Genomic DNA, 21,119 nt, shown 5'->3' on the forward strand with positions numbered 1-21,119 from the left:
TTTAGACCTGCTCAGAGACTGTTTAGTTTCTATTACCTACCAGTTTGGGGGAGAAACTTTCCAAATAGTCCAACTGATTCAGGGGTCTACTGTGATCCAATCAGTTCTAGCCACAGGGCAAATTGACTAGTTGTAGATATGGATCCTGAGAGTCAACTTCTATGATTAGAAGTACTTCCTATGGAAATAGGTTAAATCTGCCAAGTAGACACTGTACGTATCCACTTCTACCTCCCATATAATAGAACGTATTTATTTAAAAGGAATAAGTATAGATTGTTAAATGAATTAAATATAACATTAAAGATTATTTTTAAGTCGCTCTTTTGTGTACTTAAACTACAGGGCCCATTTTAATAAGTGGATTATATTAAGACACAGTTCAGAATATCTAGACTATTACTCTCCGGAAGAAAAATAAGGAAAGCCATGTATGTAATCTTAATTATTCAGTAGCCACATTTTTTAAAAAAGTAAAAAGGAACAGGGGAGTAAGTAAAATAATTTTTATTACCCTATATCCAAAATATCCTTTAACCTTATCAAAATAAATTCATGGAATATTTTAAGTTTTTTATACTCAGAATCCACAGTGTATTACATACCTGTAGCATGTTTCAATGCAGACATTAAATTTTAATCAGAAATATTTAGATTTAGATTTTCATAAAATTTACAACTGAAGGTGTAGATTCATATGTGTAAAGTTTTCCACATATGTACCTGGGTGGCTCGGTTGGTTGAGCATCTGACTCTTGATCTGAGCTCTGGTGGTGGTCTCAGGGATGTGAGATTGAGCTCTACATGAGGCTTCAAGCTCAGCCAGAGTCTGCTTGAGATTCTCTCCCTCTCCGTCTCCCTCTGCCCCTCCCCTAGTTTACGTGGGCACCCTCCATAAATAAATAAATAAATAAATAAATAAATAACATCTTTAAAAAAATTTTTTCCAGTCACTGAATCTTACTGATTTTAAACAAATTAAGTAAAATAAAATTTTAGTGCTTTAGTCATGCTAGCCACATTTTGAGTGATATATAGTGATTGGTGTCTAATAGCTCACGTATTGGCTAGCACAGATTAGATAGACACCTTTATTTTATGGAGAAACATGAAACTCTGAATAGATTAAGTGATTTGACTAGAATCACAAAGTGTCTTAATAGTTGGGACGAGACACTGGGCCTCTGGTTCATCACGCCTGCCCTTACCTCACCATGCTGTTCCTTCACCACTGTGCTATTTTATGTCTGGCTCAGGGACCATTTATAGGCCTGCCCTGGGAAACAACACATATTTATAGTGTTTGGGCTGATTACCATCTTAATCAGATTGAGGTTTCTGCATCACTTTAATTCAAGCAAGAAAATGAAAGATGCCCAAATCATGACAAAACCCAGCTCCTCCAAAAGGGAGTTAAGATTTTAGAGATTCCACACCAGGATTATAAGCACACACTGTTTTGCAAAGTGCTTTTATAGAAATGTTTGAAATTTGCCTGCCATGGAATGTTTGAGTGTAGCAGGGGAGTGTCTGTTCTCCAGCCCTAAAAGTAAATATTAGGAGAATAAAGAAAGTCCACTAAAGGCAATTGGCAGTTGCTGTTTGGTTGTGACAACTGGCTTGGAGAAATTTATTTTCCTCAGAACGACTCAATTCATTGAAATGACACAGAAAGAGCCATTTCCAAGAGCTCTCTTAATTGAGTCTAAAGACCAGTATTCCTGGTCCAGATGTGAGACCATACGACTCATGGTCAACCTAGCAGAAAAAATACTGCAGCTGTATGTGCTTTGTACTACTGATAAAAGAACTAGGGGAGTCTAGATTTTCTAATGTTTCTGTCTTAAATTTGTTGTACAACCTTGAACAAACCACTTCATTGCTCTAGGCCTTCTTTCCATTTATGAAATTGGTGGGACTGGAGCAGGTGGTCTTAAGTATTCCTTCCAGATCTAAACTATTGTGATTCTAATGGCATGACTCTAGGTTCTTTTGATTTCTTAGCCAGGAGGTAAATGCTGGAAGCACAGGAGGAAAGAAAAGAAGGCTTTGTGCCCTGGGCATTCATACCTCTAATTCTGGCAAGACTGAGGTTTGACGCACACATTAAAGAAAACAAAAACAATCTAACTGGGCGATAATGCTGGTAATTAGATTAGTTGGATTAGAAGACTGGGTGCATGCTTCTTGTGAATATTCCTCAGAGGGCTCATGGTTTATGAGTCAGTGCTTTTCTCCCCAAGAATCTAATAGGTACATTATCCCAACTCCTTTGTAGTGAGTTCCCACAATGTAGTTATCTACCTTAGGCCAACTAAGGAAGCACACAGGCATTTCTACATATAGCTGCGAAATGGAGAGTAGTGTCAAGTGTGTGCCTGAAGAAATGTTATAGTACGTTTTGTGCAATTTCATCTAATTCCATAAAGCTAATGGTGACTGCTCTTAGAGACTCCCTCTGCATCTAAGATTTATGCAGAATAACATGTCAAATTCTTTCAGATAATAAACCAGAACAATTTCTTGAATGAAGCAGGGGATGGAGAAGAGAAAGCATGCCAGACCCAGCAAGTCCCAAGGATATTTTTAACCTACACAGGTTCAGCCAAGTCTCAAATGTATCATTTCTGGGACTCCAGAGGTGTTATATCACATATCTATTTTATATACTCCTATATTATCTATTTTAAATTTAGGTGTGGTTTTAGAATGTGCATAAATACTTTCATTATTGGTCTTTGGAAGCAGTCCTATTCTTAGTTATGTTTAAAATGCTTTTAAGTTTAGTAGTTTTTATTTAATCATTTAGTTGAATCATTAACTTGTTCATGGTGCTTTAAAACCCCTTAGGAAGTTTACAGCTTTTAAACAAATCTTCAATGGTGGTGGCGTGGTAGCTGGTCAAGAATTATCAATGCATAATCATTGATTCAGATAGCATTGTAAAATGATACATGTTACATAGGACTTGAGAGCATACTTTCCCAGTAGTCTTAGCTAGAGTTCCTGAAATTAACCCAGAAAATGTAAGACGGAAGCTACCAAGAAAGAAAATAAGAAATTGAGAGTCTGGAGTTTAGGAAAACCCAGATTTTCCCTTTCAAAACAAGGAGTTCGGATCCCTGGGTGGCGCAGCGGTTTGGCGCCTGCCTTTGGCCCAGGGCGCGATCCTGGAGACCCGGGATCGAATCCCACGTCAGGCTCCCGGTGCATGGAGCCTGCTTCTCCCTCTGCCTGTGTCTCTGCCTCTCTCTCTCTCTCTCTCTCTCTGACTATCATAAATAAAAATTTAAAAAAAAAAAAACAAAACAAGGAGTTCATTTCTTTTTGTATGTATATGCAGGTGAATGGAACCTTAAATTATATTTACTTAAAGAATTTGAGAGGTACTTCTTACTTCACTTCTTTGGCCTCCTGTGTGGCTTTATCAATTTTTCCTAATTCTTCACATTCTTCCGCTAGTAGAGAACATTATTTGTATCTTACATTCTTCTGATAAATGTTGAGAGTTGATATTTATACAGAACTATTTGAGCTTAAAATGGTCTGTGAAAGCTAAGGAATAGTGACAATAATGCCTGTTATTAAGGTAAAGGGAAAAATTACATTTGGGAAACCTACAGCCTTCAATCACTCATTTCCTAGTCATAATCTTGAGTCAAGAAGCAGATCTATCATTTCACAAATGAAATACTGAGTTTCCTGTGTTTCATTCTCTTTGCAAATCATTGACTATATTCAGTTAAAAAGAAAGTACAAAACTGCTTGATGATCTAGTCAAAACGACCTTCTCTCACAGGCAGACAGGTCAAAACTGACTGATATTTAATTAAGAAAAAAAATTTTTTTTGGCCTCAGATCTATCTTTATTAAGTCTAACAATTTTAAAAACCTAACATGTAACTCTTGAAGCAAATTACTGAAACGATAGAACTCTGAATTGATTATAGTTTCTTCCAAGGAAATTTGGCAAGAATAAATAGTGAATGAAATAAAATTTACAAGATGTTTAGAAATGTGTTTTTTCAGCAGTATAGTAGCACAGAAGTTCAGATCAGCTATCCGTGAAGTCTTCATAATTTTAAAAGGGTAAATTTTGGGCTAGGATTAGATTGTGAGATTTCCAGGATTTAGCTGTAAGAAATTGTAAGTTCAGACTTGAGAATTTTGCTAGAAAAAGTCGATTACTTCCACTGTTGGATTAGGTATATGAAAATGGGGGAACCATGGGTGGCCGTAAGAGAGTCACCATAGCTAAATAAGAACTTGAATACAGAATGCAAACATAGAGTTCAGCTGAAAATAGAGATAAGCAGAAGTGGTGGCGGTAAGCATCCCAGAATTCCGTGGTTTAAAAAATAAGAAACCTATAAACAAAGTCTTTTCTACTTTAACCACAAAAAGGAAAAAAAAAAAAAGAAAGAAAAATTAAAAACCCCTGCTTACTTAAGGCACCAAGACTGCAGAAACTAAAGGAGTACTTTAGTTCAGAATAAGGGAATTTGATTTGGTTCTTCTATGCCAGAAGATCTGAGTGGAGGATAGGCAAGCACATTTATAAAGTGAAGATAAAGTGAAGATAGAGTTTGAAGAAACTATCATCTAGAGTCTGCTGCAGAAAACTTTGCACAGTTGCAATGGAATGAACTAATTGGTGAGGGCTGTCCTACCGTATAAATACTCTTCAAACAGTATTTACAATATGTGCTGTATCCCATATCCCAGGAAATCTACCCCTTGCTGACAGGGCTATCTAAAAGGGAATTATCACTGCCTAAATGGAGGGAGACTTGGAGAGCGATTCAGCCCCAAAGGAAAGACTGACATTTTGGAAAGAGACCTATGAATGATGCAAATGTGAACTTACATGTGCTTCAGATAAGCACTGATTAAACAAAACAAAGGATCCATTCTGAACATACTTTGGAAACACAGTCTTTGAGAACTTGCTTGATGAGTTGAGTGAAATGGCCTAATTGAACTAATTCCCATTTGGGGGTTTGTTTATTCTACTTTTCTGAAGCCGGAGCCAACACTCCTGAAAGTTTTGAATGACATTTAGTGCTTCCAGGAATTGGGGCTTACCAATCTGTAGATAAACCACTTTCCTTTTTGGCTGTGTTATATTAATTAAAACTGTTCTGTTAAATGAATAGAAGATGCCCCCCCCCCTTGTATAATTTAGGATAAATTAGTTGGCCTTCCCCCATAGAGCTATTCTGCTGGTAAGAAGGGAAATCAAGTTTAGTGGTTTCATTCATTTTACATGGCATCAGTTATTCCTTATGATTATAATGTTTTTATTACAGCTGGAGTTATTTTAAATTATTTAGGTTGTTATAAGCCAAAACAATTCTAGCTATCCCCAGTCTTGTTTTTCTCATTTGTTACATTGTAGCAGAGTTTAAAAAAAAAAGTCAGAGCTTCCACTTAAAAGATCTTTATAGGAGAAAACATAAGTTAAAATATACAAAGTTTATGAACTTATTTTAAGTAATTATTTTAAATAATGTTCACTAATTTAATAAATACGAAAATCCATTCTAATACACCAAGGAGATTTTTCCCAATAATCTAAACCTTTATTGGCACAGAGTCATTTATAACAGATTGGCAAACTATAGCCTGTAGGCCAGATCCAATCCACTGCCTGATTTTATATGGCCAGCTAGGTGAGATTGGTTTTTCCAGATGAACATTTGCAGCCTATTTGACAATAGAGAATACTTTGAAACCCAACTACACAAAATGTTGACCCAAAATAAAGAATTTCATTCTTATTGGTAGACCTCTATTACAAAAGATTAAATTTGGTTATTATGCAAAAGACATTATATTCAGTTATTACTACATTTTAATTCTGTAATAAAAGTTTTATAGAAATTGCTTTCTTTTTTTTTTTTTTTTAGAAATTGCTTTCTTTGTATAAATGTACCTACTAATATCCTTCATTTCTGCCACTTGGCATGCAAAGCCTAAAATATTATCTAGCCCTTTACAGAAAGCTTAGACCCCTGACAAGAGTATTTTTTCTCATTCATTTTTTTATGCACTTACGTACCTGTTTAACAAATAGTTTCTGAGCAACTTTCACATGCTGGACACTGTTCTAGGCCATGTTAAAAAAAAAAAAAAACTGCCTTCATATAACTTACCTTCAAATATGTATGTTCAATATCTCCTCACAGCTACCTTGTCCTATTTTATTCCCATTCTACAGAGAGGTTCTGAGAATTTATGCAGCTTGTTTGGAGTTTCTCAGCCAGAATCAAACCCAGTTATACTGACTACAGATTTGAGCTTCAAACCAATGGGCAGGACTCCATGCTTGGTTTAATGCTCTGCTGTCGCCATCTTGTAATTATTCATTTTGAACAATAAATACATTATTTTGTGTTTGACCCCACAAATTATGTAAGCTGGTCCTACTGCTAAAGCAAAAAGTGCTTTTCCCTCAGACCACATTCTTGCCAGGGCTGTTTGTTTTTTAAATATCCACATGAATTAAATCTATGAAGAAGACTTGAAGTATTAGGCACTTTGGAAAAATAAGCTATTTTTAATGCATTGTTTCATATTCCAGTATTCCAGTTCACCAAAAGACTGCAAGTCCTTGAGGGGCGCTCTCCTACAATAATATATATATATATATATATATATATATATATATATATATTTTTTTTTTTTTTTTTTTTTTTTTTTTTTTTGGTAACTCCCTCTGTACCTAAAGCTTTTCTAAGAACACTGTGAGTAAAGTGAACAAACTTTGTCAAGATTTGGTAAGATTGGGCTCTGTCTTAATTTACTTCCATGGAAGAGCAACATTCTTTACTGTCAATACTTTGCTCAGGTCTTTATTCATTTGCAAACTTTGAAGCAGATGTTGAATCTGTATTAAACAAAACACAAGAACTGACCTGTTCTGATATAAGGAAATTCTTTGTTCAGCAGTGACTGAAACATTGATGTCTCTCTTTTTTTTTTTTTTTTTTACATTGATGTTTTTGAAGAAGGGGGTTCCAAGTTGACTTTATTTACAATAGATGCTTTATCTTCTCTTCTTTCCATTTCTTGCAGCCTAGTCATTGTTGGATAAGCGTGATGGTGGAACAGTTGTCAGTCAGCTTGACTGATCTTCTGGACAAGTTTTCAAATATTTCTGAAGGCCTGAGTAATTATTCTATCATAGACAAACTTGTGAAAATAGTGGATGATCTTGTGGAGTGCACAGAAGGATACTCATTTGAGGTAACTTTGTATTCTTTGGGATGGCTTTTTACTACTCTTCTCTAAGACCTATGCCAATTGATGGCAGGGGTGGTGGTGTCTTTGTGAAATTTTTAATTTAAAAATTTTTAACTAAAATATTTTTAAGGTGAGCACAGAAAATAGGTGGCTAGTTACACTGCAATGCTGAGATATACATTAAGGCTTAGGTGTTGTCATTTAACATAAAAATAAAATTTATTCGCACTACAACGTTTAGAAAAATACCCTTTATTTCATAAATGAAGTCCTTATAACGTTCCTTTTAGGTTACAAGTGTTCATTTACCTTTAAATGGAAAATTGTCTATAATGAACACTTAGATTTAACCTCTTATCCACAGTAATCATGTCACAACAATGAGGTGCATTTTAAATCTCCAGGTCATTTGATGATTTTGTTGTCACCAACTTCAGGTTGTGGGCATGGCAGTGCTTCAGGGTCTAAGCATATTGATAAGGTATAGAGATTAAGAATGAGGTGTTAGAGTTCAAATCCTGATTTCTGTCACGAATTACCTTTGTGAACTTAACCTTTGTGTGGTCACTTTCTTTATGCCTAAAACGAGGACAATGACAGGATCCATCTCATGGAGTTGACATTAGATGATTTGTGATTAGTGCCTTAGTACCACATCTGACAAAATAAATTCTAATAAATATATTTATTATTTTAGAACACTGCATCTATAACAAGATAGGTCTTGGCATAGTCTAATCATGGCACTTTGACTAGAACCCAGGTGGTATTTCCCATTGTTTTGAACAGTGAGTTAATATGTATAAAGCACTTAGAATAGTACATAGCAAGTGCTACATAGGTATTATTCTCTACTTTTCTTTGTAGGTAATCATGCATGTATGAATTCCTAAAATATAGTTCTGGTTTGCTTTCTTGGGAAATTTCTAGAAATTAATCATATTCTTTATTATTTTAGAACTTGGTTCTTTTACTTAGCATTATGTTTATAACATATATCTATTTTAATACATATAGCTGAAACTAAGTTTTTCCTGCTTATAGAGTTGATTTAATATATCAATATTAAGCTACTGTTCTGTTGTTTGGTGTAATGTTTATATAACACCGCTGCTAAGAACTTTCTTATACGTCTCCTGGTGCATATGTGTAAGAACTTCTCTAGAGTATTCAACCTAAAGGGGGAATTTCTGGGTTACAAAATGGGCACATGTCCAACCTTACGAATTGATACCAAATGTGCTGATTTATATCATTTCTACGAGTATATAAGAGTCCTCTTTTTGCCATATTCTTGCCAATATTTAGTATCATCAGACTTTTTAACTTTGGGCTATTTGGAGCATATGTTACAGAGGGGTTTTTTTTGTTTTGTTTTGTTTTTTAATGAGGAATAATTATTTTAATGAGCATATCTAAAGAACAGTGTTTAATTTGTTGTTAACATTGTTTTGATGTTATGTTCACTTTACTCACACCCGCCACCACTCCATTCCTTTATCTGGAGTCAAGCCTCACACTGAACTGGGTGGGATCACATCTTGCAGTACCAGTTTGAATTATGTGTGTCAAAACAGTTATCTAAAAGTGTTAATTTTACTTGAGTCTTTGGGGGACATACTTATAGTCTACTACCTTGACATCAGTTAAATCTATAAAGTATCTGAAAAATATAATCCTATTTTCTTCTAGAATGTAAAAAAAGCACTTAAGAGCCCAGAACTCAGGCTTTTTACTCCTGAAGAATTCTTTAGAATTTTTAATAGATCCATCGATGCCTTTAAGGACTTGGAGACGGTGGCATCTAAAAGTAGTGAATGTGTGGTTTCTTCAACCTTAAGTCCTGAAAAAGGTAAGATATAAGCGTTTCTAATTTAAATGTCAAAAACAAGCTTGATTCTTGGCTGTATAGATAAGAATCTACCTCTGACTCAAATATATGTGTAGTTAGAGAAAGATTGTATGTGTATATGTCTAATAAAAAGATGTATATCAATGGCATGAAAGAGGTGATTGGTTGATCTGTTGGTTTTCAAACCAAAGCAACACTCACTATTTTCAAATACAAGAATTGTGTGTGGGTAAACAATATGGGAGATAGTCTCTCATAATTTTTATCTGATATTTGCTAGAATTGTGTAGTATATGTTATTCTTCACCTCCAGTCTTCTTAATATCCCCTTTCCAAATCTTTTTCCTTAAGATCTACCTCTGAGTCATGAATTCTGATCTTCATTGGTTATTCTGTATTGAGACCTTTTTCCTACAGGGTCCCTGTAGTACAAAGTCTACTTCCATTGCCTTTTTTTTTTTTTTTTTTTGACTAATTACCAACAATTCATGTTACTTATATTTATTAACATATATAGGCATATGAATCTTTGCTCTACAAGGTGACTGTGACGAATTTCTTAATAAAAATAGAACAGGACCCACTATGAAATAAATAGGATCTGAATGATCAGAATTTGGGAAGCAGACCTTGAAAGTACTCTGGTATTGCACTTCAACCTTTTGCACACTCTGTGATTTATGTAAATCACCATACAACACTGACACATTATTGCTTTCTATTTAGATTCCAGAGTCAGTGTCACAAAACCATTTATGTTACCCCCTGTTGCAGCCAGCTCCCTTAGGAATGACAGCAGTAGCAGTAATAGTAAGTACATACATCTGATTTAATGCATGCATGGCTCCAATTAGCATCTATGGGAGTATTGCATGGGCTTTACAGGAAATTTCTGCAATTATTACTATTAATACTGTTCTGTTACTGTTCTTCCTGTTAGTCTTCCTGAGAATTAAATATTAGCTTTGTATATAAATTATGATCACTAAATTCTACTCCTGAAATCAATATTATACTATATGTTAACCAACTAGAATTTAAATAAAAATTTGGGGGTGCCTGGGTGGCTTAGTTGGTTAAGCATCTGACTCTTGGTTTCGGCTTAGGTTGTGATCTCAGGGTTGTGAGATTGAGCCCCACATTGGGCTCCACATTCAGCAGAGTCTGCTTGAGATTCTCTCCCCCCTTTCCCTCTGCCTCTCTTGCTTGTGCATGCTTGCTATCTCTCTCTTGTTTTAAAATAAATAAACCTTAAAAAAATGGGGGAGGTGGAATAAATAAATAAATATTAGCCTTGTAGAAGTGGGTTTCCCTAAAACTCAAGATGATCTTTAGAGAATTGGGCCAAAATCTTCTAAGATTATTTTTAAATAAGTTATGTAATTACTTTTAGAAATATGGTTTAAGCTTTTTCATTGTCAATTTAATATATTTTATCTGGAATTTGCCTGATAAAAATGGAATTTAGAAAATTGAAAATAACAAATGCTGGTTTTACAGAATTCCAAGGATATTTTCAGTTTTGTGTATGAGTATTTACTATTATGTGTTTGTACATTTGATGATTGTTACTTTACTATAGAATTGTGTTAGAGGAGATTATGCTTCTCCTGAAATTTTTGTCCTCTTTGACCAATAGCCCAATTTCCTGGACGTCTCATGTCCTCCCTTCAAATACAGGCAAGATCATTAAAAAAAGGTCATTGAGTTTTACTAAATATTCTGATCTTCTAGTGTCATGGAAGCTATAGAAGTAAAAAAAATTCATCCTATGATCTTAGTTAAGAAAGTCCTCCCTTAGGACTTAGTGAGACACTGTCCTATGTTCAGGAATGTAGATGACCTACCTGTAAGGAGTAATCAGTTTAGTACAAATCCACAAGATTAAATCTGCAATTCAGAAGCTTTTTAAAAACCTCAAACATCCATTTGTTTTGGAATTTTTGCCATCACAACCTGACCTGATCTCAACTGAGATAAGGCTATTTATTTAGACTTTTTCCTTCTAAAAGTAAATACTTTTAGATTTCACTACAGAAATATTGTATTTGATTACAGCATGCTACCTAGACCTCACTGAGGATATTATATACAATATCTGAAACAGAACCTTCTAAAATCTGAAATTCTGAATTACATAACATCAGATCTGAAAAGTTTTAAAAACGGACTGTGTGTTAGCCATTAAGGTCTTTCTTACTAACTACTGATTTTATTACTCTTTTCAGAGATGCAGCTTTTGACTTCTTAGTTTATGTGTCATTTATTTCTAATCTTTATTATTTCCTTCCTTTTACTATATTTGTTTAGCTTAGTTGTAGTTGAGGTTCTTAAGGTAGAAAAATTTGATTAGTGATTTAAACCATTCTAATTTTTTGATATAAGCACTTGAAAGTTCTTGAAAGCAGCTTTAGTTGCATTCTACACACTTTGATATGTTGTTTCTTTTATTTCTTTTAAAATATTTTTTAATCCTCCATGTGATTTCTTCTTCGATTCATGGGTAATATAAAAGTGGGTTACTTAATGTCTAAAATATGTGCTTTTTGTAGACTTTTTTTTTTTTGAAGATTTTATTTATTTATTCATGAGAAAGACAGAGAGAGAGGCAGAGACACAGGCAGAGGGAGAAGCAGGCTCCATGCAAGGAGCCTGATGTGGGACTCTATCCGGGAACTCCAGGATCACACCCTGACCCAAAGGCAGATGCGTAATTGCTGAGCCACCGGGGCATCCTGCTTTTTCTAAATATCTTAATGGTTTTTAAATTCTACTGTGTTTTGTCTTCAGTATTGCAGGTGCTTTTTACTAGATATGGAATTCTGGGTTCATAGATTTTTTTTTTTTCAGTCCTTTAAAGATTTCACTCCATTGTCTTCCTGCTTTTGTTTCTGACAAAAAAGCAACCAGAGTTTATATATTGTTTGTTCTAATATGTTCCCCAAAGTTTGGGGAAAATTTGTCTGTAACTTTTTCAAATATTTTTTCTTCATTTTCTCCCCAAGAGGAATCACACATAGTATATTTAATTACACACATACCAATCACACACATATTAGGTAGTTCAATATTGTCTCATAGATCATGGAGGTTTTGTTCAGTTTTTTTTCCCCCTCCCCAATTTCTCTGTTCACCAAAATGTGTAATTTTTACTTATCTGTTTTCAAATTTCTTGGCTCTTCTGCCATCTGTAAGCTGCTGAACTTTTCATCCAGTGCATTTTTATTTTTTTATTGCAGTTTATGGTTCATAGCAAAATTGAGGTAAAGGTACAGAGATTTCCCACACAAACCCTTCCGCCACCCATACGCATATCTATTATCAGCATCCCCCACAGAGAGGGACCTTTATTAAAATTGATAAACCTTCATGGATACATCATAGCCATTCAAAGTGCATATTTTACATAGGGTTCACTCTTGGCGTTGTACATTCTGTGTGTATGGGTTTAGTGCATTTTTTCATTTCTAAATTTGTACTTTATATTCTAGAATTTGCATTTAATTCATTTTATATTTTCCTGCTGAGATTTTCCATCTGCATGTTCAATATGATATTTTCTTTTTTGGCCCCCGGATATACAGTCAACCTTTGAACAACAAGGGTTTAAACCATGTGGGTCCTCTTATACACAGATTTTTACAGTACTGTAAATGTATTTTGCTTATGATTTTCTGAACATTTCCTTTAGATCATTTTAAGAATATAGTATATAATAGATATAACATATAAAATATGTGCTAATTGTTGTTATTGGTAAGGCTTCCAGTCAGCAGTGGGCTATTAGTAGTTTTAGAGGAGTCAATAGTTATATGTACATTTCAACTCTGCAGGGAGTTGGTGCCCTAACCCCTGCATTGTTCAAGCTCTAACTGTAGTTCTAAAGCTCTAAAGTTCTTGTCTCTTAACATGTAGGTCATTTCAGGGTTGGTGTATATTGACTACTTTTTCCCTTGATTATGGGTCTCATTTCCCTTTAAATGGCCAGTAATTATTGAATATATACTGGATATTATTGTTACTATGTTGATGAGAATGCAAATTTTGTAGCATTTCTTTAGACATTTCTTGAGTCTAGTTCAGATAGTGTTCAGTTACTGGCAGGTTATTTTCCTTCCCAGTCTTGTTTTTAAGCTTTCTCAGAGGAAAGGGGGAGAATAGGCTTCATTTCTAAGGCATGGAATTTCTGATATTTCTGAAATCTTCCCCTTCTTGCTTGTCAGAACTCCTTTGTCTCTGAATGACTGCCAAGGTCATAGCTTCCTAGGTATTGTTTATTGCCAGGTTTTGTGAAGTCTCTCCCTGTCTGTGTACAGCTTATATTTAACCAATGACTTGAGATTCCTCCAGGGATTTCTTTTTTTTCCCCCCTCCAGGGATTTCTGATGCTCCTTTTCTGCACAGCTCTTTTCCTACCAATAACCCTGCCCCACAGACTCCGGCCACATCTACATCCTGGAATTTTAGTCTCTGATTCCCTATCTCTGCGAGACCACTGAACCTTACTTGGGTTCTAGCTCCCATACCTCCTAGCCAGAAAGTAAAGACAATCATGGGCCTCACCATGTGTGTTTTTACTCTCTTAGGGATTACATTATTGAACTACTTTTTGGCTAATGTATGAAAATAACTGCCTCAAATAATTTGTCTAGTGTAATAATTACCTAGGTTGGGAAGGCTAATCTGCTATTATCATGGTTGGAAACAAAAGTCTACTTACCTCAAAAGACTACAGAATATAAAACTATTTTTTTAAATTACAAAAGGAATGGTTAGCCTTCTTTATTCTTTGTTTTGCTTTCTTTTTTTCTTCTTTGTAAAAAAAATATGGATCTTGAATAATTTGCAGCTTTTTGTCAAGAGACCTCACTCATCAAAATGGCACTCAGATACCCATCCACAAAGATTGGCTTTTGTAGAGCTTGCATTCTTATAAAAGCAACAGTCCTAGTACTTTATCATATATATCATATATATTACAATATGTATTATAATAGAAGTATGTAAATGTTTTTAGTTGTAGCATAAAGGAGGTAAGACTTTTGGGGGAATATGACCAGGGAAATTTGAAGTGACCATGCTAGTTTGCAGAGATAAGATCCAAAAAGTGGCCATACTAGCTGGAGGACCAATGTATATGAAGGAGTCCTGAGATGTGAGTGTCCTCTCTGAATCTTATATTATCCCATAATTCTCCCTTACAAAACTGTTCAAGTCATCCAAAAGGAATTATATGTTCAAGGTAATAGTCATTTCCTTTGTACCAAGCTAAAAGGATGTTTAAGATCCTTGTAGAAAGTATTTAAATGAGGGATCCCTGGGTGGCACAGCGGTTTAGCGCCTGCCTTTGGCCCAGGGCGCGATCCTGGAGATCCGGGATCGAATCCCACATCGGGCTTCCGGTGCATGGAGCCTGCTTCTCCCTCTGCCTGTGTCTCTGCCCCTCTCTCTCTCTCTCTGTGTGACTATCATAAATAAATAAAATTTTTTTTAAAAAAAGAAAGTATTTAAATGATACAGAAGAAATCCTTGCTTTGACATTACTGTATACGTCTTCTAAAAAGATAGTCTTTCGGTAGACTGCCTGGGGTTATATCCCACTGTTAACCCGTGGATGAGTTAATCTCTCTGGATTTGTCAGTCTAATGAAGGATGATAATACCTCCTTAATAGAACTTCTGTGAGTTTTAAACATGTTAACACACATGAACTTGGAGCCATGCCTATGTATGTGTTCATCATTATTAGAACATTTAGGTATACCAAGGTTGTGGGTCAGTAATTGTGGCAAGCCTACAATAAGCTTTGAATCTCAAAGAGGGAGTACTAAGTTGCAGGTTTTCTAAGCACCAAGCAGTCCATGCTCATCAGCATGGTGATGCACATAAGCAAAACCATTTGAAAAAGTAGTTTAGCAAAATCATAGTACAGTTTTTCAAGTTCTGTATTTGAGCAGACGTTGGGTGTAAGTCAAACCAAACAAGTCAGTTCCCATGAATTTTGGACAGTGGACCATTTTCATAATAATGAGATACAGTTATAACAACAACCCAGGGATTTGGGATTACCCAAATCCTGGCCAGATGAGCTCCCTCACCCTACACGTTTTCTGGGACGATCTTTACACCCTAAGCAAAGTCTTTGTTACTAGTTTGGACTTCGGTCCCAAATACCCACCACATAAACCTTGAGGCACACAGGTTAAATCTCAGTGATCCCAGTAGATAACAGCAGTAGAAACTCTCTTAGGAGTCATACCACAGAAGCATGAACAACCCTTTGCTGATAGCATCCTTTTTCTCTCTCTGCAAGAGAGATGGAAGTATCAGTGGAGAAAACTAAAGGCTTATCTATTAAACTCTTAATGTTAATAAGAAATAACAAAAGCAAGGTAACATTGACCTCTCAAGGAGGTGAAGCTCAGTTCCCCTGATCCTGTTCCCCTCCTAGTCTTTACCAGGCCCCTCCCTCCAGCAGGTGGACTGGTGCTGTGTGTGAGTCAGATTCTAGGGCTTTGGGGCCTTAGTCCTGTGGGTGGAACTTTTAAAGTGATTTAAAAAAAAAAAATCACAGTACTCTGGAAGAGTGAAGCGAGTTCTCTTTAAATAGGTCTCATCCAACATGGATTTGTTTGGAACCCCTTCTTTAGGGGCTGTCCTACCTGAGAAAGCTTGTGAGCAGGAATCCCAGAATTGGGAATTACTTTCTAGTAAGGCGCTTCTACTTGTTACTAGTGGTTCTACTTGTTACTAGACGACAGGAAAGATCGTCTGAGTGGCTCAAGTCAAGATTTGGTATTTGCAAAGACCAGCAAGAATAGAGTGTTTGGCCACCTTTATTCCAGGGCATCTGGCTACCCAAACATGTAATAGACTGTTCGATAGCACCATCCTAGCTCATTAGTTTTCCACTGGAGTCTGGGGACAAAAATATCAGTAGCTTCCTTTGTTCTCTCTGTATACCTTCATTAGGGGACCCCTCCAGGAGGTCACCTGGTCAGATAGATGCTGTGGGCCATAGCAGAGTGGCCGTCAAGGAGGAGTCAAACTTCTTACTGGAATTCAACCACAAATAGCCAAATTATGTACAGACAGCGATATTAAAATCCCTAAAATGTCAAGAATTGCTTATAATTCTGAATCCATTTTTCTGAGAGAGAACACTTTGATAAATGGTAGTTAAATCCCAGACTGGTACACACAATCTTAAATAACCCTTAAAATAGCTCTGTTATTATAATAGTGCCACTTTAGTTATCTCATTTTGTAACTCTAGCTTATTTTGATGAAAGAATTCATGTTGAATTCTACTTTAAAATGCCTAAGACTTATTTCCCACGAAGCTATAGGATGGGGAGTGGGCCAGATGATATGCTAGTCTAGTCTCAAGGAAGTGATTCATGGTTCTATGAATGGAAGACCCCACTTGCCTACCCAATCCTCTTTTCTGAAGTGTAAGGGGCACTCATGACTCACCCTCCCTCCCAACACACACACCAGCTTCCTGTTAGAGCCCTTCGGAAACAGCAATCCTAGAATTAATGAATTTCTGGCTCCCATTTTTATGGGAGGGGAAATGGGCAATTTCTGTTCTCCCTGCAGTAGATAAGATTTGTTTCTTGCCTCTCAGGTTAAATCTGTAAGTTCATTTTCTCCTTATAAATGTTTATACACATACAGTGGTTTGGTTCTTTTACATTATGTACCTAGGTACTTAATATGTTAAATAGGTGACTGTAGGCTGACACAGTAACCCAAATATTGTGAAACAGTCACTTTACCTTGGGTTAGTTTACATTTTGATCCTATACTTGCTGAAAGTGTATAATTTCTAAATGTATTCCATCATCAACAGAAAACTGAAGATTTTCAGTTCTTTTCATACAAGTAGGCATATGTGTCATTGTCTCTAACAACCAACCAAGTTGTTCCTTGTAAGGAGACAGAGTAAAGGAAAAAAAAAAAAAAGGAGACAGAGAAAAGAGACCCTTGTTGTAGATGTGTTTTGGTGAATTCATAAATCATTCTGCTGCTCACAGAAAAGCCAAGCAGGATAAAAAGGTGTCCCAAGTTATTCTCACATGTTCTCTCTCTCACTCTCTCATTTTTACTTTGAGTAAGCAATGAGAAGACATTGGTGCTTTTAGCCATTCTTTAGTGTTCCGTGGTCTCAGGATTTCCAACACAAAAGGTCTGAAATATGAAACCTTTAGTCTTTAGCACAGTCCTGGCATCCAGTAAATGTATACTGCAGATATGATGAGGAAACGCCATGACTCTGAGCATGAGGTACCTAAAAATACTCTAACCACAAAGTACATTTAATAACTTAATATTTGCAGCAAGCCAAACAGCTTAATGCATACTGACCTTGATCCAGGTTGCAAAATGTCCTTTTTAAAATTTCTTGGCAGGGTGTGAAGAGTGAGAAGGCAAAAAGGTTCTAGAAGATAAAGTCATAGAAGATGGATTTGCTTGATAGCATAAATCATTTTTAGGAATATGTTGTCTGTGTTCCGTATGTGTCAACATCAACCAAGTCAGATGTCCTTCTGTGGGTCTCATTTTTCAACTTTATGTATTTTGGAGATGACATGGACTTGTATTGCTGACCCAGAACAATACTCAGAAAAATCTATGTTTCAAATATTTTAAGTAGAGCTAGGTCATGAGTACGGAAACAGTTGGGGACAACCACAGCATAAAAGCAAAACCTCTAGTATGAATATGCTATGTTCACCACTGTACTGTTTTAATTACAGGGAAGGTCTCAAATTCCATTGGAGACTCCAACTTACAATGGGCAGCCATGGCATTGCCAGCATTCTTTTCTCTTGTAATTGGGTTTGCTTTTGGAGCCTTATACTGGAAGGTAAGGGTTAATATATATGATTAAAAAACTGCCATTTCCTGAGAAAAGATCCTACCTTAACTTAGTCTCACCAAACTCTAAATCTTAATGTTTTCCCGTTATTCCTTATGCTTAGGAGACAACCCCTGTAACTGAAAATGCACACTTAAGAAATGGGAACTGGTTTTAATTGCCTGAACTAAATATAAAAAGGAAGAAATATACTGCAAGTCATATGATGTGCTTCAAGCCAAATAAAATGCCATTTGTATTATCTGCTATTTTGGATTTCTGTTCTTGTGTTCTCTTCTTACAGAGACCTGGCTAAAATGTTTAAATCTGCTAAATCATTGAGAGTCAACTTTTTGAAATGTCTTTTGAATTCAATTACTATATAAATATCAGTTTCTTTATTACTTTTTTGTCTGCAACACCCTAAAAATGTTGAGTTGATAATACAGTGCATTTTTCATATTTTTATTGCAAAAGTATTTTACATGCTGGAAACAAAACCTAATATTGGAGTTATTGACATAAAATATAAAAGTATAAAATATCAAGATCTTAAATATTATACCATTCATTGATATTCTTACAATATATATCCTTGTTCTTTTCCCAGAAGAAACAACCAAATCTCACAAGGACAGTTGAAAATATACAGATTAATGAAGAGGATAATGAAATAAGGTATTCTGTTTTGCTAAATATGTGCATAAGTCAGCTTGACGTCTCCATTTCCCATACCATGCACATGCTTACACATCTTTAAGAAGTTGTTTGCTCTCTGTGGCAGCTCCCAACATATATCAATGGTCTTTATCCACATTTGCTGCCTCTCCCACGTGCTTCAGTCCTACATCTCCACTTACCTGGAAAATACCTTCACAGTGATGTCTTCTTGACCCATCTTAACGTATCCGTAATGGTCACCTCAGCTCCATTTTTTATAAGCAGCAGAATCTTGCTTAGAGCCCCAGTCAGAGCTCTGAAGGCCCATCTGCATATTCTCCTTCACTTCCATGCTACCAGGAGGACATAGTGATTCCTCCTCTCTGTGTCTTTCAGCTCTTTGGCAATTGTTACCATCTTCAACCATATCTTTATAATGTCTTGGCTGAGCTTCCACAGAATCTTGCTCTTCCTTCACCCTTCTGAACCATACCCTTGCCACATTCTTCCTTAAACCCCAGTTCATAAGGTTAGTTCCTAGTCAGGATACTTGCAGTGACTTTCTCTCACATCCTTGATATATTTGACTTCATGCTAGTGTTCAGAGCCCTTAACTTTTCTCAACCTATCTAGTATTTTCTCAAAAGCCAAACACAAAATTACCATTCCACCTACTGTAGCTGACACTGATCACGCCTTACCCTACTCCATGCTGCCACAGTACTAATATGTTGATTTACCTCCAGTTATAGTTTTCATTTGGCATGTTACTTTCTCTTCTATCATGCCTTTGAGTATATACTATGTGTGTATGTATACTATATATATATATATATATACATACATATATGTATCAAATACAGGTAGGCATTTTTAGTATGTGTATAGGCATATGTAGAGAGAATTTTTACACTACTTAGAAAGACTATATTGAGGCAGATATAAAGTCTTTTACTCTCTTTAGTATTGCTTATGAAGGTAAACTTTCTACTCAATTTTGCCATCTTTTGTATTTATAGAAAAACTACCTTTTATAAGGCCCAGATCACGGTGGGGTGTCTGGGCTTTGTACAGAATCTCTGTCCAAAAGCAAATAAGCGTTTTTCTTGTTGTTTTTCAGTATGTTGCAAGAGAAGGAGAGGGAGTTTCAAGAGGTGTAATTGTGGCTTCTATCAACACTGTTACTTTCGTACCTTGGTAAGTTTTTAGAATTCAAGCTGAAAGATTCAACAAGAACTGTACAGTGTCTTAGATGCCAAAAATTAATTAATTTATTTATTTATTATTTTATTTTATTTTATTTAGTCATGAGAGACACACAGAGAGAGGTAGAGTCATAGGCAGAGGGAGAAGCAGCCTCCCTGCAGGGAGCCTCGATCCCAGGACATCAGGATCATGACCTGATGAGCCAAAGGCAGAAGCTCAACCACTTAGCCACCCAGGCATCCCAGATGCCAAAATTTAAAAACAAAATTTATTAAGCCAATGGTTAAATTGATATCAGTAGGTTAACTGAAGCTGTTAGAGTAAATTAGACATGCACAGTTCAGTTATGTATGTGCTTACATTTTGAGAGGCAAGCAGTGAGCAGTAGTCCTGATTAGTGAGTAGATTCATCTTGTATGGGAGGTATACAAAAAACTAATAGTGGAGTGTTTACTGTTTTGAGGCCAGAGAAAAAATTAGACCAAGGGAATAGAACAAACTAGGGACTAAAATGAAATAATAGAGGAAGAATAAATACAATCAATTTCAATTAGGTGTGACTCTTATAAAATGATAGAAAGTGATCAAAGTATCTTCTAAATCAGGAGAAGAAAGGTGTCAAGGCAAAGTGCCACTGCCACATGGCTGGTGGTAATTTGTGCCTCGTCGCAAGCCAAAGCCTAGGACACAGTAAACGTAAACCAGAAACAGATACCTATTGTGATAGTGTGTGTCTTTGGAGGGCTTGTGAGAGAAAGGAGAGGGAGGAACTATTCCCAGGAGACACTAATGCTCCTCTTTTTTCTTGCAAAAGTATTTTACATGCTGGAAACAAAACCTGGAAGGAGAGGGAGGAACTATTCCCAGGAGACACTAATGCTCCTCTTTCCTCTCCTGTCTACTCCCTCGGGCTGAGCTGTGGGCCCCAGATTAGCGGGTGGAGGAGGAGTCGGGGCAGGCCCCAGAATAGCTCTAACTTGACCCAGCATCAGCTCATGCTCTTCTCATTTCCACTTCTGCTGCTAACTGGCTGCCAGTTTTGTCATGGCCATGGGATCTCAAGCACATTTATTGCAGTAGAACACACAAAAAAAGTCCTCTCATCTCCCTAGGTCTTCAGCTCTTTCCCTGCACTTCCTCCTTGTCACAAGATCATTTACTCTCCAGAGTTATGAGGTATATGGTCTGTGGTGAGCTTTGCCTTTTCTTTATAGGTCACTATCCTGTCAGCTTCATTTTTGTCCCAGATTCAGAAATTTAGCTCCAGATTGGAACTTCCCCAGGGATGCTGAGT

At 36.1% G+C, this 21,119-nt stretch overlaps 1 protein-coding gene across 2 annotated transcripts in view; it reads left to right on the forward strand.

Annotated features, from left to right (window-relative positions):
• KITLG (KIT ligand) overlaps positions 1-21,119 on the forward strand; it is an 81,546-nt gene that overhangs the window by 53,694 nt on the left and 6,733 nt on the right. Inside the window, exons 4-9 of one of the 2 annotated variants that reach the window (XM_041738364.1) lie at positions 7,078-7,248; positions 8,938-9,097; positions 9,824-9,907; positions 17,859-17,968; positions 18,570-18,637; positions 19,740-19,816. In XM_041738364.1, the coding sequence (XP_041594298.1) occupies positions 7,078-7,248; positions 8,938-9,097; positions 9,824-9,907; positions 17,859-17,968; positions 18,570-18,637; positions 19,740-19,779 (633 nt within the window). In that variant the 3' untranslated portion in view covers positions 19,780-19,816. The remainder of the gene's footprint in view (positions 1-7,077; positions 7,249-8,937; positions 9,098-9,823; positions 9,908-17,858; positions 17,969-18,569; positions 18,638-19,739; positions 19,817-21,119) is intronic. The other variant, XM_041738365.1, reaches the window with a different exon arrangement.

Source organism: Vulpes lagopus, chromosome 23 (assembly GCF_018345385.1).
Source record: "Vulpes lagopus strain Blue_001 chromosome 23, ASM1834538v1, whole genome shotgun sequence".
Classification (NCBI taxonomy): Eukaryota; Metazoa; Chordata; class Mammalia; order Carnivora; family Canidae; genus Vulpes; species Vulpes lagopus.